Source organism: Triturus cristatus, chromosome 7 (genome assembly GCF_964204655.1).
Source record: "Triturus cristatus chromosome 7, aTriCri1.1, whole genome shotgun sequence".
In the NCBI taxonomy this organism is placed as follows: Eukaryota; Metazoa; Chordata; class Amphibia; order Caudata; family Salamandridae; genus Triturus; species Triturus cristatus.
The window spans coordinates 1024338151-1024357683 of NC_140590.1; the positions used below are offsets into that span (position 1 = coordinate 1024338151).

General features: G+C 42.8%; 1 protein-coding gene across 1 annotated transcript in view; it reads right to left on the reverse strand.

Annotated features, from left to right (window-relative positions):
• STC2 (stanniocalcin 2) overlaps positions 1-19164 on the reverse strand; it is a 162730-nt gene extending 143566 nt beyond the window's left edge. The window contains exon 1 of the mRNA XM_085618089.1: positions 18966-19164. Coding sequence (XP_085474215.1) covers positions 18966-18987 — 22 coding nt within the window. The 5' untranslated portion in view covers positions 18988-19164. The remainder of the gene's footprint in view (positions 1-18965) is intronic.
• Between the last annotated feature and the right edge of the window lie 369 nt (positions 19165-19533).

Consider the following 19533-nt stretch of genomic DNA (forward strand, 5'->3'; position numbering starts at 1 on the left):
AGAGTAGTAGAGAGTAAGCAGTAGAGAGTAGTAGAAAGTGAGTAGTAGAGAGTGAGTAGTGTAGTGAGCAGTAGAGAGTAGTATAAAGTGAGTAGTAGAGAGTGAGTAGTAGAGTGAGTAGAGTAGAAGAGAGTAGTAGCGAGTGAGGAGTAGAGAGTAGTAGAGAGTGAGTAGTAGAGAGTAGTTGAAAGCGAGTAGTAGAGAGTGAGTAGTAGAGAGTGAGTAGTAGAGAGTAGTACAGTGTGAGTAGAGAGTAGAAGAGAGTAGTATTGAGTAGTAGAGAGTGATTAGTAGAGAGTAGTAGAGAGTGAATAGTAGAGTGCGTAGTAGAGAGTAGTAGAAAGTGAGTAGTAGAGAGTGAGTAGTAGAGAGTAGTACAGAGTGAGTAGAGAGTAGAAGAGAGTGGTAGTGAGTAGTAGAGAATGAGTAGTAGAGAGTGAGTAGTAGAGAGTAAGTAGTAGAGAGTAGTAGAGTGAGTAGTAGAGAGTGAGTTGTAGAGAGTAGTAGAGAGTGAGTAGTAGAGAGTGAGTAGTAGCGAGTAGTAGAGAGTGAGTAGAGAGTAGAAGAGAGTAGTAGTGAGTAGTAGAGAGTGAGTAGAGAGTAGAAGAGAGTAGTAGTGAGTAGTAGAGAGTGAGTAGTAGAGTTCTTTCTTGAAGCATAATTTAGCACAAAACCATTCATGGTGGACCATGGACACACTAACACACGACCATTCATGGTGGACCATGGACACACCAACCAACTCATGACAATCCAAGGTGGTCCACGGACACACCAGCACATGACCATCCATGGTGGACCATGGACACACCAGTGGTGACCAAGGCATGTCAATGAAAAAGAGTTTCCCTCCTGTGGTACTCGGCCTTCAATCAACCCTCCCCCAACATGGTTCTCGCACTGGGACCACATGAGGGGTTTTACAGCAGCGAAGACTTTACAGAGCCTTTTAAGTGTTAGTAAATACGATTTTGCTTAAAGAATCTATATTGAATGTTCTTTTTCCTAGAGATTTCCAGCATCCTTGAATCAAAACAAACAGCAGCCTTAACCTAGAAAAAAGGGGGCTCTGATATTTCCCGCAAAATAGATACATTAATTTGGGAGCCCCTGACACCGAGATTCACAAATGTGTAATCAAGTCCTCTTCCAGATTTAGTCCCGTCGGAATATGTGTGTTTAATTCTAAGATGTAACAGTACTCTAACCTTCTGAGTTTCTTTTCTCGATTACCCACTCGGGCATTTGGTGGAATCCAATCAATTACAAAGTATGTTAAACCTTGTGTGTTTTTCTTATGGTGGGCCTCGAAATGGCGTGCCACTGAATAGGTTTTATCGCCATTCCGAATGGCTCTAAGATGTTGTAACACCCTTTTATGGACGGGATGGATTGTGCTGCCTACATGCCTCAAGCCTCATGGGCATTGAAGGACATAGACAGCGAACTCCGTTTTGCACGAAAAAGGCCCTTTGATCCTTTTAACTCTTTTGGACAGTCCCAATGTATATGTCTGTGTATTTTTACCATGGCTGCAGGCTTTACATTTAGTACACTTAACAAAGCCTTCTTTCCGCTTTAGCCATGTGGTCTTTTGGGTTCCCTGCTCCATGTTTGAAACCATGTTGTTAACTAACATCTGCTTGAAGGAGCGTGCTCTTCTAAAAGTGATTGCTGGTTTCTTTTGAACTAGCTTCCCCTTATTAAACAGAATATCTCCTCTTGTTCTCTTAGCGGCTTTCTTAGTTGCAGCTTGCACATTCTCTTTTGTATAGCCTCTAGCTTGAAACCGAGAACTGAGATTCTTCAATTCCTCGTTTCGTACGTCTAGCTCACTGCAATTACGAATTTTCCGTAGGCATTCCCCATAAGATATACTTCTTATCAAATTTTGGGGGTGGAAACTAGTCGCATGAATCAACGTGTTCCCTGCCGTTGGTTTCCTGTAGCGTTTTGAATGTAGTTTAGAGTCTTTGGCATAAATAGTCAAATCAAGAAAATTGACGGAACTGTTACTAATGGTGCTGGTGAATCATAGATTTAAATCGTCCACCCGCAGTTTTTTAATAAAGATTTTTACTGATTCTACAGTCCCTTTCCATACGACGAATAAACATCTTAGAGCCATTCGGAATGGCGATAAAACCTATTCAGTGGTGCGCCATTTCGAGGCCCACCATAAGAAAAACACACAAGGTTTAACATACTTTGTAATTGATTGAATTCCACCAAATGCCCGAGGGGCCAATCGAGAAAAGAATCTCAGAAGGTTAGAGTCCTGCTACATCTTAGAATTAAGCACACAAATTCCCACGGAACTAAATATGGAAGAGGACTTGATTACACATTTGTGAATCTCATCTATATATGTTTTCTGTGGATTTTGCTACTGACGAATGAATGCGCAACCTCTCATCAATTGTTTTTGACCGTTTAGTTCTTTTGTAACTCACATAGTCACAAGTTTTTTTCTTTTAACACGCAAACAAATAGACATGGACTGTACACACAAGGAATGAGTAACTGCCCACTGGGGCTTGATATCAAGCATTACATGAGTTAGTAATTGCCCACTGGGGCTTGATACCGAGAACCACATGATTTAATAATCTGCGCTTGCACAGGATGTATATTTTACCCACACGGGCTAGATAAGTGGGTAGTCTGCAACTATTTTTATTAATAATATTGATGGTTAACTATTCAATTAATTGAATTTTACAGCAGACTGTGATGTTGATAACAGTGCGATATTTTGTATAAACATATCGCGCTCTACCAATTCTGCGATAACGCGCGTTTAAATAAGTGCTAAAGTTGCAATTTATTTTTAGCACATGGTTTTTAAACAAAGCATTTACCTATGAAGTTCATTTGTCGAAAAGCATAATGTGGCTGAACATTGAAATGTAATTCTTTGTATAGATTTATATATACTCAATTGCAAGTTGAAAAGTTCTGTGTGTAAAACTACGAGTCTTTTGTCTAATGCACTGTTTTTGTAGTCATGTCATGTGACACACTACAGAGCACTTTATTTAAAATGGCCAATTGTAAACGGTAAAGTTGTTGGTGCTCAAGCCTGCAGGACAGGCGAAACGCGTCCTACCAGCTGACTGATTAAATTTATCTGGCCAGTACATGGCGTTGTTAATCCTTATTTTTATGAGGAACCTTGCTAATATTTAATGGACCGTCCTTTGGTGGTGCTTTACCAACGACGCACCCGCTGATTTGGAGCTGCGGCGGCTGTACCTGAGCGTGGAGGAAAAAAATATATATATATTTTAAATTATTATACAGAAGTCGCACACACTTCGCGCACCCTACATGATGGCTGCGTGCATTCCGGTAGCCATTTTGAAAAGTCACGCTGAGGTCGCGACTTCGGCGTGATTTGTAAAGTATGAAATATCTTTTAATTTCATTATAAATAAAAGTTTTCCTTGAAGTGTTTGTCTAAATTTATTAATAAAAGTATTTTTAAAGTATTATTTTCAATATAATTTAGTCAAAAAATTATTCCATTATTATTGGATTCGAAGGTTAGGAGGGATGGTCATTTTGCTCGATCTGTTTTGCAAGATTTTTTGGTCTAGTCAGGTGGACACCCTCCTCTGGGTGAGGTACGGCTTGAGGATTCTATTCAAAAGGTGAGGAATCAACAGGCAGAAGTATCCATCAGAAGAGCAAGCTACTTACCTTCGGTAACGCTTTTTCTGGTGGATACAGTATCTGCCTGTGGATTCCTCACTGTCCCACCCGCCTCCCCGTTGTCCACCTGTTTCTACAAAAAAGATGCTTTTACTGTTTGGCACGACTGTTTTTAATATGTCTTAATCATGCTTATGTTTTATTAGTGAGAAATGCTTGATCTGTTGCTATTTCTTTATGCCTTTATTGGTCATGCATTTGTATATATATATATATTCACTGAAAAAACCATAGGTTTCACACACGTTATAGTTAGGAATTAGCATTTAAAAAACCTTGCAAATTCACTGAAAAAACCATAGGTTTCACACATGTTATAGTTAGCGGAAATTTTACTGATAAAAAACCAATGAAATTGCCCCGTTATAGTTAGTGCTGGCAACTATAACTCACGCGACCGCAATCCTCTGCTGATGCTAATACTGTATTTAGACACTTATTTGCCCATGTCTTCTTCCATACATTTTTAGCTATACATATATTACAAATATTTTTTTTTATAAAGACACATATGTCATCAGCAGAAGATTGCGGTCGCGTGAGTTATAGTTGCCAGCACTAACTATAACGGGGCAATTTCATTGGTTTTTTATCAGTAAAATTTCCGCTAACTATAACATGTGTGAAACCTATGGTTTTTTCAGTGAATTTGCAAGGTTTTTTAAATGCTAATTCCTAACTATAACGTGTGTGAAACCTATGGTTTTTTCAGTGAATTTGTACGGTTTTTTAAATGCTAAGTTACTTTACGCCATTCGAGGCGTGCGCGCCCACTTAACGCAGTGCGTTCCGTGCACGGTTTTTATCAACTTTAATAAGCCCTGTACATTTGGTGGCCTTCGGCCACCAAAAGCACAGGGGGTGGGGTCAATGTGGATAGTGTTTTTTTTATTTCGATTTTATAATTTCATGTTGCCAAAATATAGTTTTTTTACTGATGTAATAAGCCCTGTACATTTGGTGGCCTACGGCCACCAAAAGCACAGGGGGTGGGGTAAGTGTGGATAGTGTTTTTTTTATTTCTATTTTTTACCGTACGCTTACGGTAAGCGTACTCGGCGAAATTGCCAAAAAAAAAAAAAACGTTTTGGCTCTTGGGGGATGTTTGGGGACTCCCTCAACATGACTATGTGGGAGGGAGTTGTCAAAACAGCCCCGTAACATGTTTTTGGGCATCATGTTTGATAAATAACACTCAGTGCGAGAGACAAAATGGCGGACGCCGCTTCCTGGTTTCGGCCGATTCGAATGTTTACTAAGATCTAAGAGCCAATCAGAATCGCGCTCGCGCACGCCACCGTACGCGTACGGTAAGCGTACGGTAAGCGTACCGCAAGCGGGCTCAGATATATATATTGATTTAAAGGCTATTTTCTCAGAATCTACTGAACAGATTTACACCAAACCTACAAAAGGCACTTCCTTGACCTACGGACTACCTCTCTGCCAAATTTCTAGTAATTCTGTTCAGCCGTTCGGGCTGTAGCTCGTTCTAAAGGTCCTATGGAAAAATGCATGGGAAAAACGCGTTTTGGGACCCCCCTTTTATCTCAGCCCCCGCTTGACGAATCCCCCCGAGACTTTCAGGGTAGGAGCGGAGCGTAGCGCCCCACCTATTTTGAGAAATTCGCGAGGATTCATCGACCGGCGCCAAAGTTATTCAAAATAGAATGTTGCGGATTTCCTATGGAAAAGGGGTCCTAACTATAACTACCTACTGGCAACCGCCAGTAGGTAATATATATATATATATATATATATATATATATATATATATATATATATATATATATATATATATATATATATATATATATTAGTATACTATGCATACATGTGAAAATGTGTCGGGCCACCTGTTTACCTCGGTGGCATGAAAAAAATGGGTGGAACTGACGTCAGCACGCCGACGAGGTCCTCTTATGGCTCCTATGACGTCATATTGTGTCGCGAGCAGAGCCGTGCTATTATGACATCGTCATCGATGTGGGAGAGCTAGGAAAGAATTTTCGCGGAATGCTGGCGCAGGGGATATTCACCTAAGTGTTCAGGCTAGTCCTTTGGGAGCAACTGCTTATGTTGCCACTCCAGAAACTGAAACCAGTGATCCGAGGGCAGAGGCCCTGCAGATGGCACACGAGGTGGGGAGCCCAGTCATGTGCACCGGCGGTGCAGCGAAGTGACAAGCACCACTACCCACAGAAAAGGTAATGAGGGCACTGAATAACTCAGGATCTTCTCTTTGTATCTGGCAGGAACAACAAGGTTAAAATGCCCTAGTTCCAAAATGTAGAATTAGTGCTACAACGGTCTTCAAGAGGACCTGCGATGGATGCTGCTTCTGCCTTCCGTACACTGGAGGCGGCACATGGGTCACGCGGTACGGTCATACTGCGGTGGGACGCACACTCGTTGACCTCTCATTGCACTGCTCCACACTTCGGGGACAACGCTTTCTATTAGCTGTGTTTTCTGATGACGTGTCGCGCCGGCCCCGTCCAACAGCGAAACCCCTTGAGATCCAAACAGACTCTTACACTCTCTCACCGGAAGTGAAACCAGGCCACGCGGACACTTTCACAATACAACAGCTTGGAATGCACTTTTCGGTAAAAAACACACACATTCCTTCCTCCTAATTTATCAAATAAACGACTCACTGAAGAACAGGGACCAGCTTCAATCGGTAAACAGCCGTTAAAACAACTTTTTTGCTTTGCGATGCCATTACAACGCATGCATTACCACGCATGCATTGTACAACGCAAAGTCATTACTACGCATTTTTTTTAGAACGCATGGTCATTTACCACGCATACCTTTACAACAAATTTTGTTGTAAAGGTATGTATGGTAAATGACCATGAGTTCTAAAAAAATGTAGATGATCCACGTCATTGTAAGGAAACAGAGGCTGTTGCGTTTCCTCACAGCGACGTGCACCGCCCCTCAGAGATGACATGAAGCAGGAACCACGAGGAGAAAAGAACCACGAGGAGTGAGAGGTAAGGGGGACTGTGCGGTGGTGGTTACTTTTCAAGGGTTTAGGGTAGTGTAGTGGTGTTTGTGGAGTGTAAGGGTCATGCTTGGGGTAGATTTAGGGTTTAGGGTAGTGCAGTGGTGTTTGTGTAGTGTAGGGGGTCGTGCTGGGGGTGTTGTTTTAGGGTTTATGGCAGTGCAGTGGTGTTTGGGTAGTGTAGGGGGTCGTGCTGGGGTAGTGTTTTAGGGTTTAGGGTAGTGCAGTGGTGTTGGTGTAGTGTAGGGGGTCATGCTGGGGGTAGTGTTTTGGGGTTTAGGGTAGTGCAGTGGTGTTTTGGTAGTGTAGTGGGTCGTGCTGAGGGTAGATTTAGGGTTTAGGGTAGTGCAGTGGTGTTTGGGTAGTGTAGGGGGTCGTGCTGGGGGTAGATTTAGGGTTTAGGGTAGTACAGTGGTGTTTAAGGTAATGTAGGGAGTCATGCTGGGGGAGTGCTGTTGGGTTTAGGGTAGTGCAGTGGTGTTTGGGTAGTGTAGGGGGTCGTGCTGGGGGTAGTGTTTTAGGGTTTAGGGTAGTGCAGTGGTGTTTGAGTGGTGTAGGGGGTCGTGCTGGGAGTAGTGGTTTAGGGTTTAGGGTAGTGCAGTGGTGTTTGGGTAGTGTAGGGGGTCGTGCTGGGAGTAGTGGTTTAGGGTTTAGGGTAGTGCAGTGGTGTTTGTGTAGTGTAGGGGGTAGTGGTTTAGGGTAGTGCAGTGGTGTTTGTGTAGTGTAGGGGGTCGTGCTGGGGGTAGTGTTTTAGGGTTTATGGTAGTGAAGTGGTGTTCGGGTAGTGTAGGGCAGTGGTTATCAAACTTTTGACTCCTAAGGACCCCCAGTGAGTCACTACTGGAAGCCAGGAACCACAAGTAATTTGTACTATTTAAATCTCAAAAATTAAAACAGTAATTTGTGAAAAATACACAAACAAGAGCAGACCAAACAAATACTCTAATAGTTAAAGATTTTACTATTTTATATTGAAAATGTTTGCAAAACTCTAAAGAAGTTTGCTTTTATTTCACAGTAGAAGGCCCCTGCTCCTGCCAGGGCAAATACTGGCAACCCAAAGCAGCCCAGGCAAATATTGTCAGACCAGTCCCTGTACGGTGCACACCAAGTGCAGCTAGTGAACCTGACTACTACAAAGGGAGCTTTGGGGGACTCCCCCCCCCCCAAAAAAAAAATAGGGATAAATGGTACATTCCACATACATTTGTCATTATATATTGAATTGTATTAGCTTTTAAAGCATAGTAAATGATTACCTTATTGTGTACCAGTATACAACGATCTTTGTTGGGACACTTCAATAATTCCCTCATTATCATCCTCCAACAGTGCCACTTATCTCTTCATAGCCCCTGTCACATGTATTGCATTTGTTTTATAGCATCTCTCGTACCAGTGTAGGGCAGAGACAATTAATCATATATGTGTAAATCAGTGTATAGAAAATGTTACAAGAGGCTAAGGGGACTTCAAGGTGTAGTATTCATCTATACTGGAATAGTAAGAGTGCTTGGTCTGGAGAAGCACAAACTCAGGATTCAGAACATAACAAAGTGGTTAACATTGACGTTAATAATAAGAATTTATTTCTACCCTTTATTAGCAGAATCAGGATAATGAAAGACTGAGAGAAAACATAACTTTCTAACTTGTACCATGCAGTTTTTAATACAGCTCTTTGATGGCAGTTCATAGCTCACTGTGCTAGTTTACAATTGTAACTTATGAACTGCACAGTAACAACAGAAGCTCTGTTACAAAAGCAGTAACCCACTGAGCTATGCACATAAAAAATTGTTTTTTTTTAATGCATGGTACACGTTCTTTGCAGCAGGCATATTAAACCTCTGCACTTCCTTAGAGGAGTCAATGCTGCCACTAGACAAAGCTCCCATCTCTCTCCAGCAGGAACATTAATGACCGGAGTTATCTTGACTCTTTTATTGTTGCTTTTAAAACTGCTGATTATATAAGGAACTCTGCAGTACTTTTAAAACTGCTGCCTGCGGACCCCCTGGGAATGTGTCACGGACCCCTGGGGGTCCACGGACCCCAGTTGGGGAACCACTGTTGTAGGGGGTGGTGCTGGGGGGGGGGTGTTTTAGGGTTTAGGGTAGTGTAGTGGTGTTCGGGTAGTGTAGGTGGTGGTGCCGGGGGTGGTGTTTTAGGGTTTAGGCTGTGCATTGGTGTTCGGGCAGTGTAGGGGGTGGTAATGGGGTGGTGTTTTAGGGTCTAGGGCGGTACAGTGGCGATCGGGCAGTGTAGGGGGTGGTGCTGGTGGCGGTGTTTCAGGGTTTAGGGCGGTGCAGTGGTGTTTGGTCAGTGTAGGGAGTCATGCGGGGGTGGTGTTTCAGGGTTTAGGGAAGTGCAGTGGTGTTCGGGCAGTGTAGGGGGTTGTGCAGGGGTGTGGTGTTTCAGGGTTTAGGGCAGTGCAGTGGTGTTCGGGCAGTGTAGGGAGTCGTGCTGGGGTTGGTGTTTCAGGGTTTAGGACAGTGCAGTGGTGTTCGGGCAGTGTAGGGAGTCGTGCTGGGGATGGTGTTTCAGGGTTTAGAGCAGTGCAGTGGTGGTCGGGCAGTGTAGGGGGTCATGCAGGGGGTGGGGTTTCAGGGTTTAGGGCAGGGCAGTGGTGTTAGACAGGGCCGGACTGGCTGTAGAGGGCACCGGGGAATTCCACGGTGCGCGGCACGTGTGGGGGCCGATTTTTGGGCCCCTGGGGGCCGTTTCTGTTACAGGGCCGTTTTTGCACCATAGATGCAAAATCGGCCCTGTAACAAAACCGTCCGATATCCGGCCCTGGCAAGGAGCTCACTAGGGAGGTAGCAGCTAGTATAAGACGTATTACTGACCATGACCTCAATGAGGGTTTCCTCTCGAAACATGAGCATACATACCTCAATAATGACCAACCAAGGAGGCCTACCATATACACTCTTCCTAAGGTGCACAAACGACTAAATAATCCACCAGGAAGACCTATCATTTCAGGGTGTGGCTCTATTTTGGAGCCACTCTGTAAATGTATTGATATTTTTCTTAAACCCATTGCTGACAATACGACAGCATACTTAGGGGACACTATGCAGACCATACAGTTAGTTGATGAACGTCCCTTTAACCAGAGAGAGGATCTTCTAGTCACGATGGATATAACATCATTATACACCAACATTCCACAACTAGCTGCACTAGATGCCATCAAAGCAGCTCTTGACGAGCGTCCCAGACCATGGCAGGTCCCGACGGACTTCATAATGTACCTCCTAGAGATCGCAATGACCAAGAATTTCTTTTATTTTGAGGGTGACCATTACATACAAACCAAGGGCGTGGCGATGGGGGCGAGCTTCGCCCCTGATTTAGCAATCATCTTTATGGACACCTATGAGCATACATATGTCCTGAGCGAGTCCAATCCCTACAAAGGATGCATCTCGCTATGGCGTCGATATATCAACGACGTTTTAATGATATGGAGAGGGAATGAACTGCAACTCTCTAACTTCCATACCTGGCTCAACGCTCAGTCACAGGACATTCAATTCTCCCTGGACTTTAGCAACGCAGTAATCAACTTCCTGGACATCTCCATCAGGGAGATGGATGGCAAACTACACACCACACTCTATAGGAAACCTAGCAAGAGAAACACCCTCCGGCCCTATAGTAGCCATCATCCGTGGAATCTCAGGGACAACCTACACTTCGGTCAGTTCCTGAGATTGCGCAGAAATTGTAGTAGGAAGCAGGATTTTTTTGAGGAATCAGCAGAACTCCTAGAACGTCTTAGTAATAGGGGGTACCCCAGGAGTCTATTAAAAAAAGCACGTAAGCGGCCTTGGTTTTGCCACCGCGAATTTCTACTAGAACCCAAATCCAAGAGTCAATTGTAACGTGAGAGGCTCATATGTACCACCACCTTTTGCACTAGGAGCAATGAGATAAAAAAAATTGTGAATCAGCACTGGCATCTGGTGTCGGATGAAATTGGAATTATGGAACCCCCTATGCATGCATTTAAGAAGGGAAGGAATGTAAGGGACTATGTGGTCAAATCACTACTACCTACGAAACCCAGAGAAAGTCAAACTACACTCTGGAATATCCCACCTATTCTAGGACACTACAAATGTGGGACATGCAAGGCATGTCCCCTCACCAAAGAAGTTAAACAATGTACATATAACAACTATGTACATACTCTAAGACAACATACCAATTGCAATTCTGCTGGGGTCATCTATGCTGTGGTTTGACCGTGTGACTTCCTGTATATTGCCAAACGATACAGAAGGTCAAGGCGCGTTTATTAAAGCACTGCAGTAGGATACGCTGTAATGTCCAGGGTGCACCCCTCGTCGAACACTTCAACACCTTTGGACACTCGGCTGAGAGTCTAAGGTGGTGGGTCGTGGAAAAGGTCCAAACGAACCCACGAGGTGGCAATTTTGCCAACATCCTGAACACACGCGAATGCAAATGGATACATATTTTTGATACTGTACATAAGGGCCTCAATGAATATGAGGAGATTACTAGACAGATCTCCACTCTGCAAAATGGTTAGATACTTCCTATGGTGTACAGCACGTCTTTGTGTAATATTTTCCTTATGATATATAACACGTCTGTTTGTAACAAGTATTGTATCTAATGCTGTACATGTGCATCTCCTTTTGCTTCACAGCACTATGCCCCGTGGCGCTATGGTAATCCATCTCCCTAGCGTTTTTGATTAAACAATTACCTTGTGCTTACTGCCATATAATGTATGATTGTTTCATTTCACAACTAATACTGTGCCCTATTTCTAACATATATGTACAGCACGTTTTTCAGTGTTTTTAAACTTCATGCTTGTTTATTGTATATACTGTATATATGTTGTGCATTTCAGTTTTACCATTATACACCAGATTGATATCGCCAGAGTTTGAGTCCCCCTCACTCTTTTTGTAATACAGCACTATGCCCCATGGCATTATGGCAATCTATGTTCCTAGCGCCCTTGACTATACAATTACCCTGTGACTGTTTACGATTGTTGTGGTTCAATTTTTAATGTCACAACTAATTATTGGGCCCTGATTATACATGTGTAGTACGTCTTTCTTTTGTAAATATTGTATATATGTTGTGCATTGTACTTTCAGTATTGCTTTTATGCATCAGATTGATATCGCCTGAGATTGAGTCTCTTTTCTCCAAACCCGGTAAGACAAGTTAGTCTGTCTTCACCGTGATCGGCGACGCAACAGATGCTTTCGGCGTGCGCCGCCCGGTAACGTACACGCAGCTTTTTAACTCCGGTTGAGTAGCGCGCTCTTCATGTAATCACAGAGATGCCGACGGATGCGGCACGTCTCTTTCCCTCTAACCCGCGAGGTACCTAGGACAGCATTTAACTTTACCTGGCCTTTTTGAATGACTCAATCAGATCAAGGCTCGCACACCGCCTACTTCGAAAGGGTAAGTTCGTTTGGCACGTCTGTGCACAACTTTGCCTACTCTGCCCTTATGGTACTTTTCCCTTATACTTATAACTCTGCCCTTATGGTACCTTTCCCTTACACTTATACAGCAAACCGAGAAGATACTTTCTTGACAGTGATGGATACAATTGGATCCCGCATACTACTATGAAATAGTGTCCTCACCACGACCTTAGTTCTGGTGAGTGGGGTTTTTTAACTACCTTTTCTTGTTGGCACATCTGTTGAATTATTCTTTACTCCTACTCTTGCCACCCCTGATTTTATGGTTTCAATTTCAGGTCCCCCCCTCCCCCTCCCCACACCGTCCTGAGGCAGACCTGCTTGCAGAGGAGTCTACCTGCCCTTTTGCGTATAGGGTCGAAACGTTGACGCCAACTCTCCAAACGGGCCTACACCCTACTTTCGTTTCCCCTATACCCCATACCTCAGTCACAGATGAAGCTACACTGTGAAAAAAAGATTGTCATAAATTACTGTGATTCTGTATTGCAGATAGGGGTAGGCCCTATAATTGAAGGAATATCAGCCTCATCAGGATCCTTTGCTGACTTCCTTTGTTGATAATTAATGTCCATTTCTTTGATGTACCTTTCGATGATTCTTCACTCCAGCCCCTTTCTACTCTGCACATGAGCACTTACCTTTATTTCTGTCCCTTGATCTTAACCGTATCAATTTTGCCATGCCGTATATTTTGCAAAAGTACATGTTTTCATTGAATGAAGTATATTAGATATGAGAAATAAATTGATGCTTGTTGGAATCAATGAATCTTGTTGGCCCACTATTTTATGACTTTGCATATTTGGTGGTTTCTTTTTCTCTTGTTGATGTGCCTTTAAATTATATATTTCCGTCTGTATAAATTAAATGTACTACAGATTTAAGTTAGACGTGGTTAGGTTTGTCTATGACCACTGTTTTCTTTACCTGGCAAAGAGCTCGGCGGCACCCCCAACCCCCCGAGCACTTTGCCAGGGCTGGTTTTGGTTCCCAGTCCGGCCCTGGTGTTCGAGCAGTGTAGGGGTCTTGCAGGGGGTGGTGTTTAGGGTTTAGGGCAGGGCATTGGTGTTCGGGCAGTGTAGGGGTGTAGGGTTCTTGCTGTGGGGGGTGTTTCAGGATTTAGGGCAGTGCAGTGTTGTTCGGGCAGTGTAGGGGGCTGTGCAGGGGGTGGTGTTTCCGGGTTTAGGGCAGTGCAGTGGTGTTCGGGCAGTGTAGGGGGTCTTGCTGGGGGTGGTGTTTCAGGGTTTAGGGCAGTGATGTTCGGGCAGTGTAGGGGGTCGTGCTGGGGGTGGTGTTTCAGGGTTTAGGGCAGTGCAGTGGTGTTTGGCCAGTGTAGGGGTTCGTGCTGGGGTGGTGTTTCAGGGTTTAGCGCAGTGCAGTGGTGTTCGGACGGTGTAGGGGTCATGCTGGGGGTGGAGTTTCAGGGTTTAGCGCAGTGTAGTGGTGTTTGGGCAATGTAGGGGGTCGTGCTGGGGTACTGTTTTAGGGTTTAGGGCAGTGCAGTGGTGTTCGGGCAGTGTAGGAGGTCATGCTGGGGTAGTGTTTTAGGGTTTAGGGCAGTGCAGTGGTGTTCATGCAGTGTCCGGGGTCGTGCTTGGGTAGTGTTTTAGGGTTTAGGGCAGTGCGGTGGTGTTTGTGTAGTGAACAGCGCATGTGCTGCGTCGCTAGGCGAGAACTAAAAAGCATTGCACCAAAATGGCTGCCAACACTTCCTGGATTGAAGATATCTAAAGATTTTTTTCCTTTAATATCTCGAAAACTACTGAACGGATTTACACCGTTTAAAAAAAAGGTTGCTTTATGAACGAAGCACTACCTTTTTGCCAAATGTGGTGTAATTCCGTTCAGCAGTTTCAGCTGTAACCGTGTCTAAAGTTTCCTATGGGAAATTGATTTTTAGACCTCTATTTTTTGAATTTCTCAGGAACTACTGAACGGATTTACACCATTTAACAAACAGATCTCTTTCTGAACCAAGGGCTACCTTTTTGCCAAATTTGGTGTAATTCCGTTGAGCAGTTCGGGCTGTAGTCGTGTCTAAAGTTTCCTATGGGAAATAACATGGAGAAAACCCTTTTTTCTCAGCCCCCACAGGATAGAAGCTGACCGGAGCGGGCCACAAGTTTTGAAAATTTGGCGAAGATTCATCAACCGGCGCCAAAGTTATTGGGAAAAGAAAAAACGCAGCCCCCTCCACCATTAAAAAATAAAAAATAAAATATATATAACATTGGCCGGCTCCGGGGGATGGGGTCCCTGGGGCCTTAAGTGGCCACAGGAGGGGGGCTGACATTGCAGTTTGCTATGGGATGGAAGGAACAGTGCTCCTGCTATCCTACAGCAAAGAGTGCTCGCTTTAAACAAGCAAGAGCACTTTGGTCTCGCTTTTTCAAAGCGAGCACACTTTGCTTTTTACCCCCAGGGAGCTGCATATCAGTGATGTCATTTGAGATGTCATCAGTGTTGTCATGAATGATGCCACTGACCATGTCATGAGTGATGTAATATGTGACATCATCAGCACTGCATTGTGGGGGTGCGAGTTATAGTTAGCTCAGCTAAATATAACCGCTGAATTTCACAGTGAAATGTCAGCCTAAGTAAAACGTTCTTGTAACCAGTGTTTTTTTCAGTGAATTTCTAAGATTTTTTTAAATGCTAATTCCTAACTATAATGTCCCTGAAACCTGTATTTTTTGGCAGTGAATATATATGTGTATGTAGTGAGAGATCACGCCAAGTAGTTCAGTACCTAAAGAAAAACTGGCACATTCTCCAAACTGACAATATCCTGGGTAGTACCATCACCCAGCGACCCCAGATTACATATAGATGCAGTACATCTGTAAGAGACCTCCTAGTACATAGTCATTATCGATCGACCCTCATTAAATTTGACAGTGTTACTGGCTTCTTTCCCTGCTTGCAGTGCAAAGCATGCAAATATAGCAGTAAAGTAAATGAATACAAAATCACTGAACAAACTTAGGAAGATCAACAAGTTACTTAATTGCAACTCTGAGTTTACTGTATATTGCCTATAGTTTCCCTGCTCTAAACGCTAACCACCCCACCAAAAAAGAATTTTAGAACATATGTGTCATGACGCCAATGACCTGCGCATACATTGAAATGGGGAAAACAGAATGTCATCCAGAGAAGTTATCCCCAATGAAATATCCGCGATGGATTAAACTGGGCCCGACTTGGAAGACAACTCTTAAGTCCATTTTACTTGGACTAAGAGTTTCCACTTCCTCACATCCAGGCCAATGTCCCACTTCCTTAGAGAGTTCTCAGTCTAGTTGGTTTCCGACTCGAGACTCTCTTTGTGTTCAACGTGCCTGCGCGAGCTTCGCTTGGTGCACTTCAACAGTGAAGAAACCTGAAACGGACGTTATCTCTTCAGCGCACTGTGATCAGATTGAGGAGATAAAGTCTGTGACGGGCGCGTATCCTGAACTTCAGCCTTAGCATCTTTGAGGAAAGTACTGGAGGCATTTTTGTGAATATTGCTTGAATTATTCTTTATGTTCTCAATTATTGAATTACAGCGCTATTCCTGTGAGCAAGTATCGCGCTTATCAGTAAGCAAGTTTACCGGTGAGTCGAGTCCAGTATCTGAGAAAGGCGCATTGCAGATTTTGATTAGGATAGCAGAGGAGAAGAGTCTTCTGTGAAGAGAAGCCTTCTCAATCGTTATAAGTAAGAGTGTTTATTTCTACAGTGTTCTGCAAGTGTCAAAATAGTCGGCAGGATTATACAGTGAAGAAAATATAAGCAACGTTTTATTCCTGTCAATAATTCCTAGAAATAAATCAGACTTTGCGAGCAGCTTTTACTGACATAGCTCTTCAAGTACAATTTAAGAAAATACTTTATTTGAGTACTGCAAAACAGAGTTGTTATTCTTCGGCAATACTTCAAGAACAATTTTATGGTTTGAAAGGCTGTCAGCTACGAACTAACCTATTATCTCAAATTTAATCTCACTCTGAGACCCTAACAAACTGATCAAATAAATCAATGACAGAACATTTAAGAGAGGGACTAGATCTCTGGCACAAAAAGGTGAAGAGTAGTTAAATAGGAAAAGTATTACTACGCAGGGTTTTAGATAGGGAAAAAACTAATTGTTGTTATTCATTTCAGGAATCAAAATAGAACAGAATTCCAGAAGAAGAAACAGAACCCAGAGGCAGTCTCTCTTGTTTTGTCTTCCACTTCCCCTTTTCCCCTGGCTGAATTCGGAGGCAGTTGTTTTCACCTGTCGCTGACTTTGGTGAGAGGGTTTTGGGACCAATCATCTGTTCCTGGGGAGATCGCTACAAGAATCTGACAATATGCAAGCCATTACCAAAACGGACCAAAATTATCCTGTAGCTCGCGATTCTGAAACTGTTCACAATAGCAACCATGATCTTCTTAAATTCTTTTGTATTGATTAGGTTCCGAAAGATTAGAGGGGGAGACAGGGTTAGGAAGCTACGCACATTGGAGTCTAAATATATCATAGAGCTGCAAACAATGGTTCCACAAGGTCTGAATAATGAAGAGGAGTTTCGGATTCACCTAGAATAAACTGGATAGGTTTTTATCGTATAAGGATAGTAGTACTGAATATACATTCAATGTTTGAGGTTATTAGTAAGTATCAGGACCACATATTGCCTTCCTGTAAACATATTATCTCGCTCTCTGAAGTTGGAGCTTTATGTGTTTGTAAATATACACTTTCACAGTTTGTCTCTGTTACATTATGGATTATCATTGCCCATTCAGGGCTTGATTGTGGTACAGAGAGGGATAAATTAGACATTTTGTATTAACACGAATTGATGAAATTCGTGGGAGATATGTATTTATCATATTTGATCAATCATGATGTGATTCTTATTATCCCCACCTTCTTTGGTTGATTAATTGATTTCAATTTGATGACAATAAGCAGAACTACAAAATAAGCAGGCAAAATACATTTCTTATGTACGAAAAAGGGGGGTGGGAGGGAAAAACATACCGGCATAGTGCGCTGGAGGTTAAGAGTCTCCCTTATTGTATTCTGTAGTGTGAACCAACTAAGGGCACATGCCAGAGCACTGCAAATGATAACTTGATGTAAAGCAGAAGAGCAGAGCAACCCAATGTAGAGACATTGAAAAGCAATTGCAGTAATCTTAATAAGACATCTCTATTGTGTTACATAACTAACAATGATTGTATATGTTTTCATTGCTTTTCAATGTCTCTACATTGGGTTGCTCTGCTCTTCTGCTTTACATCAAGTTATCATTTGCAGTGCTCTGGCATGTGCCCTTAGTTGGTTCACACTACAGAATACAATAAGGGAGACTCTTAACCTCCAGCGCACTATGCCGGTATGTTTTTCCCTCCCACCCCCCTTTTTCGTACATAAGAAATGTATTTTGCCTGCTTATTTTGTAGTTCTGCTTATTGTCAACGTCTACTTGCAAGTTATATTGTTTGGGCACTTGCCCAAGCTTTCGTTGACACTGCAGACTATAATTAACCTCTTTTGCTAATACACTATGATAACATGTTCCCCTTTCCTACCACTTGACGCATGAGGGTATTGCCATTGAGCTTTACGTAGTATACGGTCATCACGTGTCAGTGCCTCTGGCAGCCACTTGATATATACCAATGCGGAAGAATTCTGATATTTGTATCAGTGTGAGGAATCTGTGAAAATAACAGCCAGGAGATTTCCCCCCTCTTTAGTGTTCCACATGGATCTTGATGTACCTTGTATATTTTATGTACTGTGATACTACTTTCAACATGGCTGCTACTATGTTTACTAGAAATGTCCTTCCTTTATGTCTATTGATGATGACGAGCCTTCCGTGTTTACTTAATGTGAGTTTTGAGTCAGTGCACCATTCACGTGAGCAAGGCTGTGGATACAGTCGAAACGCGTAGTGTAATAAATTTCTAGTCACATCATTACTGAGAGAGTGTGGTTTGTGGACTGAGAGCGCACGTATTTTGGACTTTTGGATAGAGGATTGCCAGCCGCTCCGCTGGCGTGTACGCCACTTTCCACGGGTGCCAGCTGTCCGGAAGGGGCTTTGTTTTGGAATATATATATATATATATATATATATATATATATATATATATATATATATATATATATATATATATATATATATATATATATATATATATATCTGTATTCTGTACTCAGTATGCAAATGAACGTCACCTACCATCGCAGGTATTGCTTTAACCATCACAGGGGAATTCTTTATCATTCGAATATACGGTTCCCCTGTTAAGCGATATGCAAAGGTTATTATGGAAGCACATTTGTCTAATCAGTGCCTTTAAAATACTCAGGAGATGCAACACAGTTCTTATTTCATCACCGCATAACACTCTTTAAATCTTGATTAATTATCTCTTTATATAGCACAGTTTCAACACCACAAACATCATACATCACCTTCTTTCTCTTCATGTAATGCAGTATTCAGCAGCATCAACGTCTTACATAACATGTTCAGTACTAATACCAGATTGATCTTTCAGGGCTCTGAGGGTTTTCACCAGTGTCTATATTGTTTGGCACTATCTTCAACCTGTCTCTTGCCAAAAACAGGAACGTAGCTTATCCATTCTGCCCAATCAACAGTTGACAAAATGCATCAACACAAGCGTGTCCTCCCACCGTGATCGGCTGCACAGAAATGATGAGAATAGAGTTAACTCACCCGCTCTCCTGATCGCTTGCATCTGCAGTGCTCGGCACACAAGGAAACACTGATTGGAGCAAGCGCACCCTTACCGGATTCAGCGTTGCTATCTTTGTTTGCCGCTCTCAGCTGTATCAACTCTCCTCACGGTGTTCACGCAATACCAAGCTAAGGCCAGCACGGTGGGCCAATTTGTTTTATAGGGCGGCCCATCCCAACATTGCCATGCAAAGCACCAACAGCCTGTAATACCAGAAATACCACAATTAACCAACACATGAACACGCTTTCTTGACTTCTCAACAATTTTGCAAAACCTGTCACCCTTGTAGTACCCTAGTATTACCAAGTTATGTTTCATGTGTTTCCTAGTGTGTTTCCTAATTACCTGAAACCATAACTGCGACATAGCGTTACAAATCAGCGCCTTTCCCATTGCACCTGAAGGCAAGAGCAGTCCTAACAGTGGTCAAGACTGGTTCTGACAACATTCCTAGACACTGAGAGCGTTAGAGCCTGACAACATCAGTCATATCAATATACAACTTTAATTGCAAATTAGACTAATTGATAAAATTAATATGTA